This window comes from Dasypus novemcinctus, chromosome 5, assembly GCF_030445035.2.
Source record: "Dasypus novemcinctus isolate mDasNov1 chromosome 5, mDasNov1.1.hap2, whole genome shotgun sequence".
In the NCBI taxonomy this organism is placed as follows: Eukaryota; Metazoa; Chordata; class Mammalia; order Cingulata; family Dasypodidae; genus Dasypus; species Dasypus novemcinctus.
Window position 1 is genome coordinate 8032997 of NC_080677.1, and position 14393 is coordinate 8047389.

Consider the following 14393-nt stretch of genomic DNA (forward strand, 5'->3'; position numbering starts at 1 on the left):
GGAGGCCCGAAAGGGCAAAAAGTGGCTCCCCGTACGCTAGGACCTGTCTTGGGTTGTTTAGCCCTCATAAAAATCGGGTGGGAATGGGACTACTTAGGCCCCCGTGTTGCTTCTGAGAAAACGGAGACTTGGAGAAGGGAAGTCTCCCCCACGGCCACCCCAGGTGGCTGGGCCAGAAATGGAAGGCAAGGGCTCCACGTGCATGGACGGGAGCACAGGGGTCCTGCTTGCGATTACACACAGAGAGACCGCTGGGTGGGGAGTCAGGACCAGCGGCCACTGCCTCTCCACCTACGTCACTTTTGTATCTCTTTCCAGATAGGTTTTATGGCCCTGGGCTTTGCCTGGAAAAGGAGAGACGACCCCGACTTTTTTGCCGAGTCTTTACGAGAGGCCACCAGGAATCTGGAATCGGAATTGGAGCAACTTTCTTCAAACTGTTGCGCTCCTGACTGTGCAAGTGAATTTGAAAAGGTAAGGAAGTTACCTTGCAGCTTTAATCGAGCCTTAGAAATCATACCTTTGCATATCAGAAGTCATTCTTGAAATCCATATTAGACTGTTTGGAGAGGCATGCATGGGGTATATTTTAACTTCATATCCTTCGTGGTATACACAAGGTAAGATTTACTGCCTTTATCCCAGTTCCCAAGAAATCAGAGCCATCACACACAAATAAAGAACATGTTTTAAACTATTGAAGCAAATGAGAGCTACTGTTCTCAGCCATGATTTTGGAGAACTTCTAAATCATTTGCATTTCAATGGACCCACAGAAAGCATTTCCTTCTTTTCCTTGTTCCTTCCTCCTTACCTCCCTCCTTCTTCCCCTCCCTCCCTCTCATCCTTTCCTCCTTCTTCCTTACTTCCTTCCATGTTCAGTTTTTCCTACTGTGCACAAAGCATCTTCTGGGGCTGTGTAGATGCCATGAGGAGGAGAAAGGTTTCCCAGGCGCCATGGAGAAATTAAGCAGCTTTTACCGTAAATGCACATGCGACGCAGGGTGCAGCCCTCTGCCCCCGTGAAAGGGCCTCTCCTCGGCTCCACTCCCCTCCTCTAAAGGAGACCAGGAGCCGCCTGTGGCCAAACTGCCAGGTCAGATGGCCTGCCTGTGGCTTCCTCCACAGCCTCGTGGCCTCACCTGGAACTCCTGATGACGACGATGATAAATATTTATTTATTCTGCATGCACCGTAGCGCTAAACAATTCGTTTGCATTTATTGGATCATTTGCCCCTTGTACACCTTAAGAAGTTGGCAGCATTAGTCCATCCCATTTCAAAGATGGGGAAAGTTGAGGCTTAGGGAGGTGACGCGATTTGAGATGACGCAGGGGACATCTGGACCCACTCCCAACACGAGCTCCTTCGGCACTCCTTCCTGCTCTGTCGCATTAGCGTTTCAGGAACAGTAGCCCTCTCGCTGCCCTTACTGTGTTTGCACCTCAGCGCCCTTCTCCGAAGCCTGCTTTCCTTGTCTGTCTGCGTTGTACAGCTAAGCCCCACGTGCTGCCTGTCTCTTCCCTTCATCTCAGCTCAGGCTAAGATCCCTTCCCTTCTCTCAGTCTGGTGTCTCGCCCTCTCCTGTGGGCTGGGTCTCCAGGCGCCTGCCGACGCCCTCGCGCGGATGTCCCTGCACCGCCAGCTCTGCGCGCCCCACACCACACGCGGGGGCTTCTCCCCTTCTCAGGGCACTGGGCACAGGGGCCTGGCGTCGGGGCTGAGTCCCCAAAGGGCTGTGTTTGTAGCACTGACCTGTGCAGCGTCCTGCTTTCGGTGTCTGTTATTTCTGTATTTCTTAATAACTAGGAGAGCAGCGAGAAAGCTCTGCCTCTGATTTCTTCTGCGCTCCCAAGCCCCTGCCCCAGTGCCTGGCTCTGTGCACGTGTGTCGAGGGAATAAGAGAGCAAATGAGAAAGAAATGACTGACTGCCTTCAACGGCTTGGGTTTTCTGCCTGCTGTTATGCCCTGACTAGAAAGAGATACACTAGGAGAGCAGCGATGCTCTTTTTACAGAAAAAGGAAAATGGCATTTTCATTTCTTGCTCAGACTGTCCTTTAAAAGGATTTTTCCATGTTTCAAGGGTCTCTAAGAGAAAAATACTGTGTACACACCCAAAAACTATGGCTTCTATAACTTGACCGTCAGACACACCTCTCAGGTAAAGCCAATCCTTTTTTTTTTTTGTCTTTTTTTAAAAAAGATACATAGATCACAAGAAAAGTTACATTAAAAAATATGAGGTTCCCACATACCCCTCCCTCCACCCCACTCCTCCCACTCCCACCTCTCTCATCATCGCAGCACGTTCGCTGCATTTGGTGACTGCATCTTGGAGCCCTGCTGCAGCGCATGGATTATAGTTCGCATTCTGAGAGTGTGAACTACGATGTCAACTAAAGCCAACCCTTTTAACGCCCCAGCTGCCATCCCCGCCGAAACAGCTCGCCGGGGGTGAGCAGACTCTAGCCGCCGGCCTTACCCTGGTCCTCCCCCACGCGCCACTCTGTGTTAGGGCACAAAACGACGCTTTCTTCCCCCAAGAGCAGGCGCTGCCTGGGGGCTGGTGCGGGGCCTTGGCTGGGACGGGGCCAGCCCGCGGGCGGCTCACGGGGCTCTCTCCCGCACAGGTCCTCGCTGCCCGGGGGCGCGCGCGGCGCCTGCGATGGGCTCGGCCCCCCGGCGCGGCCCAGCTCCGAGCCAGCCGGGCGCGGATGCGGAGGGAGCGGCGCGCGCAGCGGGCGCTCAGGTGGGTGCTCAGATGGGTGCTCAGGTGGGCGCTCAGGTGGGTGCGCCGGGGCCGGGCTCGCGGGCCGGGCAGCACCGGAGTGCAGGGTTCCCGGGGCGGCCACCCCTGGCGGGGAGGGCGGCCGAGGCGGCGGGGGCCGCTTCAGCCTGCTGACACAGCGCGCGGCCCAGGGCGGGCAGGCAGAGGAACTAGAGTCGGCACCCCGGTTTCTGCACCGTTCCGGGGTGAGAACTGGGGTGAGAGGCTTGACCCCGTGGGCCTCGGCTCCTCCCCGTGTTATACAGTCTACACCCGCAGGCAGGAGGGCCTGGAGCCCCAGGCAGGTGTGCACTTAGCAAGCCTCCAGCTGGGTTAGGCGGGTGTGGGAGACCGTAAAACAGACATAGCACCAACAAACAGGGACTCAATTCACAACGGGTATTTAAACTTAAACGTATTTTAATATTAAAATATGCACGGAGGGAGTATGGCGCTCGCTGCAAAATCTGGGTGAATTTTAAAAATCACAAGACTTTTTTTTTTTAAAGCACTTGTCATTTAATTTATCTTTCTTGGAGCCATATCCAGGAGGCACCGCTATCATTATTCCCTGTTTTTTCTCTTCTTTTTTAATTGTTTTTTTTTTGAAGATACATAGATCACAAAGAATGTTACATTAGAAAGTATAAGTTCCCATATATCCCACCCCCCACCCCACCCTTCTCCTCCCACATCAACAACCTCTCTCACCATCGTGAATACATCTTGGAGCACTGCTGCACCCCGTGGATTATAGTTTACATTGTAGTTTTCACTCTCCCCCAGCTCATTCAGTGGGTTATGGCAGGATATATAATGTCCTGCGTCTGTTCCTGCAGTATCATTCAGCACAACTCCAAGTCCGAAAAATGCCCCCACATCACACCTCTTCTTCCCTCTCTCTGCCCTCAGCAACTCCCGTGGCCACTGTCTCCACATCAATGATACGATTTCTTCCATTACTAGTCACAATAGTTCTATAGTGGAATACCAGTAAGTCCACTCTCATCCGTATTTTAACTTAAGAACTCTGATGCGCACGGCAGCCCTCTCCACCTCCTGGCCACCTCCTGTTGGTGACAGCCCTTCTCCTTCCTCTCATCCGTCCACGGTGGGCGGTGACTAGAGGGCTGTAGAAGCACTCCACAAACGCTAACCGAAACTGTTCTCCAATGCTGCCCGTTATTTTGGTCACTTTCAAATCCTTCTGACATAGTTTGTCAATGACCTGGGAATCCCTGGTATTTCTCCAAAAACAGTGTTGCTAAAGTGTGTAATAAAACCACCCCCAACCATTTTTTTTCTTAAAATTTCTTATTTTAAATAAGGACCTTGATTTCATACAGAGCACACGCTGAAGGATTTTCTTTTCCAAAGAGAAAAGTTGTGTTTATGTTAGAGTATTCTGTTTAGAGGAAAGTGGGAGAGGAATTCCAGGAAGATGGAGCACCATGGAATAGATGTTTTTTTTAATTTTTAAATTTTATTGTGGTAGCTTAAATATGATATGTGATTTCTCATTTTAACTATTTTCAACTGTACAACTCAGGGGCATTGATTCCATTTACAGTGCTATGCTACCTTCACCAACACCCACGACCAAAACGTTTCCATCACTCCAAACAGAAGCTCTGCCCCTTCTAAGCACTAGCTCCCGGGTCCTCGCCCCACCCTGCCCCTGGGAACCTCTACCTCTGTCTCTATGAGTTCACAGAACTAGAATCATACAAGATTTGTCTTTCTGTATCAGGCTTATTTCACTCAGCGGAATGTTGTCAAAGTGTATCCATGTAGCATGTCCGGTACTTCCCTCCTATTTGCCACTGAATAGCATCCTGTTGTGTGGCTGGACCACACGTGGCTTAACATTCACCTGTTGGTGGACCGTAGGCTCTTGTGAACAAGGCTGCTGTGAACACGAGTGTACACACATCTGTTGGGGCCCCTGCTTTCAGTTCCTTTGGGATATACCCAGGAGTGGAATTGCTGGGTCTTTGAGTTATTCTATTTTCAACGTTTTGAAGAACCGCCAAACTATTTTCCACTGTAGCTGTGCCATTGTCCATTCCCGCGAACAATATGCGAGTGTTCTTATTTCTCCGCATCTGAGCAAGACTTATTTTCCGTTAAAAAAAAATAATAGCCATCTGGTGAATGAATGGCATAGTTTTTAATCTTGCCAAAGAAAAGTCTCCCCATGAAAATAGAGTGATTTAGACAGCAAAACCCTCCGAAAACGTCTACAGCAATACCAGATGACAAGGCAGGTCCACAGCCCCAAGACACAAGCAGAGGGTGGACTTCTGAGGCCCTCGGGCCTGCGGCTCAGCACCTGCAGAGCAAAGGAGAGGGCAGGGGTGGGGTCCCCGTGGGCTCCAGAGCAGGAGGGCCTCGTGGCCAGCAGACTGCCACCCGGACACAGGGCCTGGTTCCAAGGAGAGCTCCAGGTCCGGAGGTCAGGAGCCAGGGGCGGGGTGAGCCCTTGGGGCCAGTGACCCCAGCTGCACTCAGGGCTTGTCCTTCCACCCGGAGCAGAGTCCAAACTGAGCAGGAACCGGCAGGCAGGCCCAAGGGGGAATTAGAGACAACAGATTCGGGAAGAGGCAAAGTAGCTCTCTTTGCATTTGACATGATTAAATATCTGGAAAACCCCACAAGAAGGAAATAAGAAAAAGAACCACAAACAATAAGAATTTAATGATGTAGCAGGTTATAAAGTTAAAATACAAAAATCAGTGTCGTTCATGTAGACAGGGGAAAGCCAGATAGAAGCTTTAATAAAAGAAAAGACTCTATTCAACACAGCAAATAAGTAAAATACAGCAAAATACCTAGGCATAATCTTAAGAAGAAATGCAGAAAACTTATACAGAAAAACCTAAATGTGGATATAAGCAAAGGAAAACACCATGTTCTTGGATAAGAAGACACAACATCATGTTTTCCAAAAATTCTCTATAAAATCAATTTATAAATTTAAAACTATCTCAATAAAATGCCATCAGGTTTTTTTCTTTTCTGGTACTGGTCAATTATAAAGTTAGTTAAGAAAAACAAAAAGGAATAGACAAGAAAACCATGAAAATGTGAAGAAAGAATTGGGACTAGCTCTACCTGATATTAAAATAGACTGAAAAGCTTCCAATAAGAGTGAGATTTCTGACACATGGATAACAAACAGGTTCATGAAACAGAATAGAAAATTCAGAAATAGACCCAAATACAAATGCCAAAATTAGTATATGGTTAAGGCAGCATCTCAACTCTTTGGGGGAAAGATGGAGTTTCTAGTGGGTGGTATTAGGGTAATACAATAGTTCTGTGGAAAAAGATAAAATTGGGTGCTTTCATCACATCATACACATATTCCAAATGAATAAAGAATGTAAAAACTAACCCATTTAACACTCTAGAAGAAAACCTGAGCAAATCGCTCTGTAACCTGTGAGTGAGGAAAACTTTTAACTTAAAATTACAGAATAAGAAGGGCAAACAAAAATAAATTTGGTATTATAAAACTCAGGGAAAAAAAAGAGCAAAGGCAACTTGTATGGCAAAAAAAAAAAAAGCAGAGTAAAAAGACAAGCAACAAACTAGGAAAAAAATAGCTATAACAGAAAAATCGTTTAATGTTCCTCATACAGAAAGAGCATTAAAAAAAGGGGGGGGGGGAGGGGAAGCAAAGAAAGGAGAGCACCAAAATATCTCTAGAACAAGAAATGGGCTGGAGAAATGAACAGACAGCTTACAGGGAAAAAGTAATGAATGGTACTTCATTTATAACAAGAGAATGTACAATAAACTGCAAAAATCCAGAAACCTGAGCACATACTGTGTTGGTGAGGCCATGGAAAAGAGGTTCCTGTGGTACAATGCAGTGGAAGGTGAAATGGTGCGGCCCCAGAGGGGCGCCTGGAAACCTCTCACACGGTGATAGAAGCACTTACGCTGTACGCAGCATTCCCACTTGCAGGGAGGCTCTCCTAAGACAGCTGCAAAAGCATGGGGCCACATATGCACAAGGCAGTTCATCAGAACGTACCTGGATTCCTCTAGGTTCTTGGCCAGGTTACAGAAAAGAATTGAAGAACATGCTGCTTTAGTGAGGCCAGTAGTTTATTAAGGAAATGAGAGAGGAGAAAGTAACAGATTAAGGTTCCCAGGTCTACCTGTGGACTGGTCTAGGCAGAAAAATCCATCAATTACCCCTTCCCTTGTTAATGCTCAGGGAGGGGTCCCAGCTGCCTGCTGTTTTGATTGGTTACCCCACCTGTCGATTCCCCTGGGGGGCCCAGTGACAAGGCCCCTTGAGAATATAAGGCTTTTCCTTGCTCCCAGAGGCACTCTCTTTCCAAGTGGGGGATTCTCGGAGTTCCTTCCAGCAGCCTTTTGGTGGGGGTCTCCGTCAGGCGGGTTCCAGAGCCACACGCTTCACAGCCATGTTTCCTGCCTGGTGCAGCTTTGTCTTCTCGTTCCCTCACCTGCCTGCTTGCAGCTAGTGTCGGGGTTTAAGATATATTTAGGGGATTTGAATCTCTGGACTGACAATGTGATAGCCAGGTCCTGAGCCTCAACAGACTCCAGCACCTACAATCTGACTTACTGGGCTCACCACACTCAGCTAAGATGGAGTTGAAGAAGGACAACCACCACACCATGGAGCCTAGAGTGATTACAAGTGAAAGTGGGAGGATTGCATCCAGCATCCATGTGGAATCTGAGCCTCCTCTTGACATAGAGGTGCAATGGACACAACCAATCCAATGTCCACATAGAAGAGGTGGCATTGGATTGAGAAAAGTGGACATGGTGGCTGATGGGTATGGGGAAAGGCAGGAAGAGATGAGAGGTGGAGGCGTCTTTGGGACATGGAGCTGCCCTGGATGGTGCTTCAGGGCAATCACTGGACATTGTAGATCCTCACAGGGCCCGCTGGATGGAATGGGGGAGAGTGTGGGCCATGATGTAGACCGTTGACCGTGAGGTGCAGAGGTGCCCAAAGATGTACTTGCCAGATGCAATGGATATGTCATGATGATGGGAAGGAGTGTTGCTGGGTGGGGGGAGAGGTGGGGTGGGGGTGGTAGGGTTCAATGGGACCTCATATATATATATTTTTAATGTAATATTATTACAAAGTCAATAAAAAAAAAATCTTAAATTAAAAAAAAAAAAAAAAAGAAGACCCAGGCAGATCCCCACAGGCGCCCTCATCATAGGAAAAGCCTGGCAGCAGCCACGTGTCTTTCAGTAGAAGGCGGGAGCACAGCGCGGTAGGCTCACCTGCAATGAAAACTGAGAACCATCTCTACAGGCGATCTGGGAGAGCTCTTCTGGCTCATTTCTTGGCAGAGGTGGTAGGGATACAAATGCAACTGTGTCTGCTTAGAAAGACAACCCATGCAAGCCTAGAACACAGGTGCTGTGCAGGCACGGGGGAGCACAGGCTCAGGCACAGCGGAAACTTTCAGCAAGCGGCTGCTTTATTCCGTACGCAGCACAAAGGGGCCAAGAGAGCAGGGCAAGAGAGCCCACCCACTGCTCCCAGGCTGATGGCCAGAGGCGCTGCAGCCTCCCCTCCCCTGGGAGACGAGAGACAAACTTGTGCTGGCTAAGGTGCGGGCATTATACCACGAGGGCAAGGCTGCCCCTGAGAGCTCCCGCCCTGGCCAGCAGCTTCCTGGACTGGGGTGTAAGGTCAGGTCAGGTCCTGTCATGAGAGCTAGACCTCTCTCCCCTGGGCTGCGGAATAGAAGCCTTGAAAAGCAGCCACCGCCAGGCGAGGGCTGGGAGACGCCTCCAGGGATGTCCAGGAACCTCCCCAGCAGTTACTTGTAGCAGGGAAGAAGGAAATAGTGTTTTTAAGATTTAGATTGACTTTTAATCTAAAATTTGACTACAAGCTTAGTCTCTAAGGGCAGAAGAGAATGCAAAATATATATATTAGATCTGGTTTCCCCATTTGTATTGTTGAGTACTTTTATTCTTATCAGTGAGTCATGGGATGAGGGCCGAAACGGGGTCCCTGTTGCGGGACGAGCGGGGTCCCTGTTGCGGGACGAGTGGGGTCCCTGTTGCGGGACGAGTGGGGTCCCGTTGTGGGACGAGAGGGGTCCCTGGCATGGGGAAGAAAGCCTCGTACGGCCGCTGAGGCTTCCCTCAGGGGCTCCGAAGGCATGGAGGGCGCACGACCCAGGAAGAAGTCGCGGAGACAGGCTGATGGCACAAGTCTGGTCTATTGCGGAAGGGGATGCAGATTTATAGGATTGGGGAGTGGTGTGGCGGGTTCTGATTGGCTAGGGCAAATGCTGTTTCCATATAAGGCAATGTTCTGGCATTGGGCTAGTGATTGGCCAGTAGAGTATGTGCTAACTCTTGATAGGCTGACACTGTTACTAAGCTGATAGGTGGTTGTAAGCTGTTGCTGGGCAAACAGCGTACTAAGAGATTAGGTTTAAGGGAGCGGGGAGGGGAAGTGAGAGCTGGGCTAGGCGGGAGATAGGAAGGGGGAGGGCGGTGCCGCTAGCCGTTAGCAGCAAAGGCCTAGTCAGGCGTGGTCACCTTGTCTAGGCCCAGTGGGCAGAGGCGGTGTCACCTCCTGCCGCACTGTTTGCCACTGAGGCAAGCCGGGTGCCCCTCCTCCCACAATGGGATAGAGCAAATGAGGAAATATGTGGTGTCCTAATTCTCTCATTTCTAGTGTCCTTCAAAACTGGAATTCTTGGTATGGGAAAAGGAGGGAATAGATTTGAGTTAAAAAATAAAAGTTAAAAGACCCTCTCGTCCTGAATTTGATTTTAAAATATAAGAACGAAACTGTTTTTCAAGGAAAATATTTATTTTTTCTAATTCTGTTCGCCCACAAAAAGACCTGGAAGCAACATAGGAGCCTTGATCACCCTAGAACCTAGATTCTGGTCTGCCAATGCCGTCTTCCACGAAAAAAGAACCAAGAATCCTTAGAATCCCTGATTTGAGGTCTGGTGCAGAAAATGTACAAGATAAGCCTGGGACATTTCTTAAGCAAGGGAGTGATTAAATGCTACTAGAGTCATTGTTAATGGACTCGGAAGCCAGTTTGAAGAGGCTCACGTTTGTCAAAGATGAATAACTGCAACGGATTGGAGCACATCAAGTATATATCTATGTATATTGATTTGATAGGAAGAAATAAAATAATCTTTATTGGCCAATGACATGATTTTTTATGCAGAAAAACCCAAAGAATCTACAAAAATCTATAACTAGTAAGGGAATTTATCATGTTTGCAGAATACAAGGCTAATATACAAAAGTCATTTGTGATACTATATACTAGAAATGAACTATTGGAGTTTCTTTTAAAATATCATTGAAAATAGTACTTGATATAAATCTCACAAAACTTGTGTAGATCTTTATGCTGAAAACTGCAAAACACTGATACAAGATCTAAATCAATGGAGAGGTATATTGTCAAGGATTGGAAAACTTTGATACTGTTATGACGTTAGTTCTTTCCAATTTGATCTATATATTCCATGCAATTGCAAATAAAATCCAGCAGACTTTTAAAAATAGATATCAAGAAACTGATGGAAAAATGCATGTGAGAAGCAGAATGGCCAAAACAATTCTGAAAAAGAAGTTGGAGAATTCACACTGTCTGATTTCAAGACTTACTATAAAATCAGAGGAATCAAGAGAACATTGTATATTTAGGAAGGAATAGACACTTAGATCTATGGGACAGAGTATAGGCCACACAAAGTCAACTGATTTTTTTCTTAAACTTTTTATTTTGAAATGGTCAACTGATTTTTTGACAAAGGCACAAAGACAATTTAAAGCAGAAGGGAAGGACTTTACAACAAACGGTGCTGGGGAAATTGGATGTCAATATGCAAAAATAAAATGAAATAAACCTCAACACATAATTCACAGCATACCTTAAATTTTTCTTTCAGAATGTCTTTTCTCCCAGGGATTTAAAAGCTCAGTTCTATGAAAAATGATTATTTGGAAGAAAAAAAAAAAAGATTATTTGCTGAGTGAAACAGCTGTTTACACACAGGTCGATGGAGATGCTAATTTTTAAATTTCTTTCTAATAGAGACATTTTTCAGAGCATCCTCATGCTGCTTCTGCTGTTGTTGATAATACATGGGAAATGCTCCCAGGATGAACGATCTCTCAATCAAGCTATCCGGAGGGAATTCACGAGGTAGGAAGGGCTCTTGGGCCGTTGCAGGAAGACTGGCCTCTCCGTGGCAGGGTCCGCCCACTGGGAGGCCCCCACCTAGGGTTCCAGGAAAAGGCTACCTTGACTTTGTTTCTTTGAGCAATTCAAATTCCCTTTACTATAGAGAGGGCCACAGAGAAAGAGCCCCTGCAGACCATCTCACCCATGGCTTCTGTCCATTCTGCCCTTGCAAGTTTGGGTCCCAGAGAAGGTTGTTCATTTATCTCCTGCCTTAGGTTGCAGAGAGTGGGAGCCTCTTCTCCTCTGATGGGACTGCAGAAAAGGCCGTCAAATTGACTCCTCGACGTTATTCTCCCAGTCAGTGTCTCCATGCTCTCTCACGTGTGCTTTGGGCGCATTCCTGGCAACTCCTTTTGATAAACAGAGAAGCAATGATATTTCAAGGCAATTTAAGGTCTGGGTGCCTAGACTATGAGCCAAAACGGGGTATTGAATTTCCTTTTTGGCAAAGACATTTGAGTTCTTCAATCAAAAGATATTGTTGCAATTCATGAAGGTACTGATTACCTACAAACTGTAATACTTTCTCAAGTTCTCTACCTTTTCTTGATTATTCATTTGTTTCTTACTACTTTTTAAAGTAGTAGATGTTCATTGTAGGTAAATATAGAAAGAACTGAAAAAGATAAAGCAGAAAAATTTCCATAACACTAACCACCCAGAGGCAACCACTGATATCATTTTGTTGTGTCATATTTCTTTGATTCTAAAAGCTCATTTTCCGTGTCTCAACATTTCTGAAATTGGGGCATTTATTGTAATCAATGTGAATACCTGGTGTAGCATTCTGAAAAGCTGTTAAATCAGTTGTCAGGCTTCATTTGGACCTGCCGAAAGTATTCAGTCTTATAGTTCTTTCAAAGAGGCTTGGCCTTGAATTCTGGAGTCCGTGCTATGAATTAATATGAATTAATATTGGTTCTTTGGTATGGTTTCAGTGGCAAGAAATAGGATAATTCAATACTCACCGGAGTTTACTCTCTCTGTCTCTGGAGAATGTTTGAGAACATATTCCTGCAGATTTTCTATGAACGTATTGCCTTTGAGTGATTCAATTTGATGTAAATTACTTTTTGTTGGGTTCTTTTTGGCAGTGTTGGATTGCTGGCAAATCCAGTCAATTTTGCCTGTTGTTATGGCCATATTAATTTTTATGTCCTACGGGAGAGACTCGGGTGCTTATAGCAGCTAGATAATGGCTAGCTAATGCCTTCCCACTTCTCAGGTTTAAGGCCCCAAATGAAGTAAGGCCTCAATGTCCCTGTTAAATGAATTTGACTCTCTGTAACTCAGGAATTCAACTTTTTATTGGCAAACATTTTGGTAGTGAAATTAAGTGGTGTTTTTTCCTCTCCATTGGCAGAAATTCCAGTTATTTGTGTTAATGGCCAACTTACCCCCCTCCCATCGGTGCAAGCACAGAGTGTGCCAGTAGGTGGCACTGTGTGCAAAACAAAATTTCAGTTTCTGGAAAAGGAAACCTAAGCATGAGAAATTCCTCATTCTTGCTCATTTATTTTCTATCTCACATTTCATAGCTCAGCATTGTTTGATATATTTCTCATCTGAATTGTTTCCTTTTGATATTAAAATCGGAAACGTTACAGCTGAGATAATATTTGCAAGGTGTTTTGTGTTCACCTACAAATAGTGTGCTCGGTGAATGACTCAGTTTGCCTCACAAATGCTTTCCCACAGCAATGCAAGGACCTCCTGCCTCTGCCTGATCCTGAGTTATAAGGGAATGTTTTAACTGGGTCTTCTCTCTCCCTTTCCATTCCCTCCCCAGTATACGATCCTGAAACATCAACGGTGCTTTAGGGTTTAGCATATGCTGGCATCCCAGATAGATGAAATGCAACTCAGCGATCTGGGTTCTAGTTCTCATTTGGTTACAGGTGACCCAGGGCAGGTCATTTGACTCTGAGTCTTCGTGTCCTGATGTGTAAAGGGAGGGAGCTGGGCTACTTGACTTCCTGTGTCTTACCGAAAAACTGATAATGATATTGGATTCCTCCCTTTAAGTTTTATTATTTCCGTGGTTCTAAAGTCAATGAAGCTTCATGAAATTCCAAATAGCCCCCCCAAAAGGTACCAAAAATGAAACACCAGCTAAAGCAGCAATAAATGATGGAGGTGCTCTAGCCAAGCACCCTAAATGGACGCTAACTGTTCATTTGGTCATGTGCATGGTTTAGCTAGTTTTGTCGGCCAATTTCTTGAATGTCTCTACTTAGTCCAGACAGGACCAGAATGTTCTTGAAATGTTTGGCTCTCAACAGGCACGTCAAGCTTGTCAAGAATAAGGCACGAGATGGATACAGTCTGAATGTGGAACGTTTTGTCTCTGGGTTTCATTCAGTTCTTGACTTAGTTTTTTAATGTTTTCTCAACCAGGGAGCAAGTGTCAAGAAGTGATCATGCTTTCCCAAATAGTTGTGACAACTCAACATAACTCTAAATGTCTATAGTACTATTACTATGTTTTAAAAAACACACAGAATATGGACTGTATTAGCCTACAAATGTACAATCAGATGATCTATCAAGTTGGACAGACATTTTCAGAGCAGAAGATTATTTTCTATGGAAAGTGCCTACCCTCCTTTACTGCTCTCCTCTCCCCTCCCTCCCTCCTTTCCCTCACACTCTCTCCCTCCAGGTCTCCTCTTTCCTTGTTTCTCTCTGCTCCTCCTTTTCCTTCCTCTGAGTGTGTGGATATCTGCCGCGACTGCTTTCTTGGCATCCCCGTCTCTGTCCCCTACATTCTCCTTTCCTTGTGCCTCTTGGCTTCTTCGCTGCATGCTCTGGGCACTTCTGCAAGCCTCCATCCTGCTTTGCATTTGATATATATTTTGACCAGGGTTTTAAAGACGTATAAAGAGTTGGGAACCAGCACCCAATAAAAGGCCTGCCACAGATTAGGCTCTGAAAATGTGTGAAGGATCATGTATGAGGAATGGCTGGCTGATAATCCCTCAATAAGGAAAAAGGAAATAAAACCCATGAGGTAAATTAGTTCAGCATATTTCTACCTCCCACACACCATGGAAAGTTTTGAATGGCATTTAAATTGTTGATTGAGGTTGTAGTAATTTGTTTCTCTCTATTAATTTACTAATCTATCAATGATATTTCTTTGTCCTCAATTTCTTTCCCTTTTTCTTTTTCTTATTTTTACATCTTAGCATTCTTTTTTTTTTAAGATTTATTTATTTATTTCTCTCCCCTTCCCCCCCGCCCCCGCCATTCGCTGTGTGTTCTCCTGTGACCGCTTCTATCCTTATCAGCGGCACCGGGAATCTGTATTTCTTTTTGTTGCGTCACCTTGCTGTGTCAGCTCTCCGTGTGTGCAGCACCATTCCTGGGCAGGCTGCACTTT

General features: G+C 46.0%; 1 protein-coding gene across 1 annotated transcript in view; it reads left to right on the forward strand.

Annotated features, from left to right (window-relative positions):
• Positions 1 to 14393, forward strand: part of PKD1L1 (polycystin 1 like 1, transient receptor potential channel interacting) — a 166191-nt gene that overhangs the window by 104170 nt on the left and 47628 nt on the right. The window contains 3 exon segments of the mRNA XM_071215041.1: positions 319 to 474; positions 2633 to 2751; positions 10862 to 10972. Of these exon segments, the coding sequence (XP_071071142.1) occupies positions 319 to 474; positions 2633 to 2751; positions 10862 to 10972 (386 nt within the window).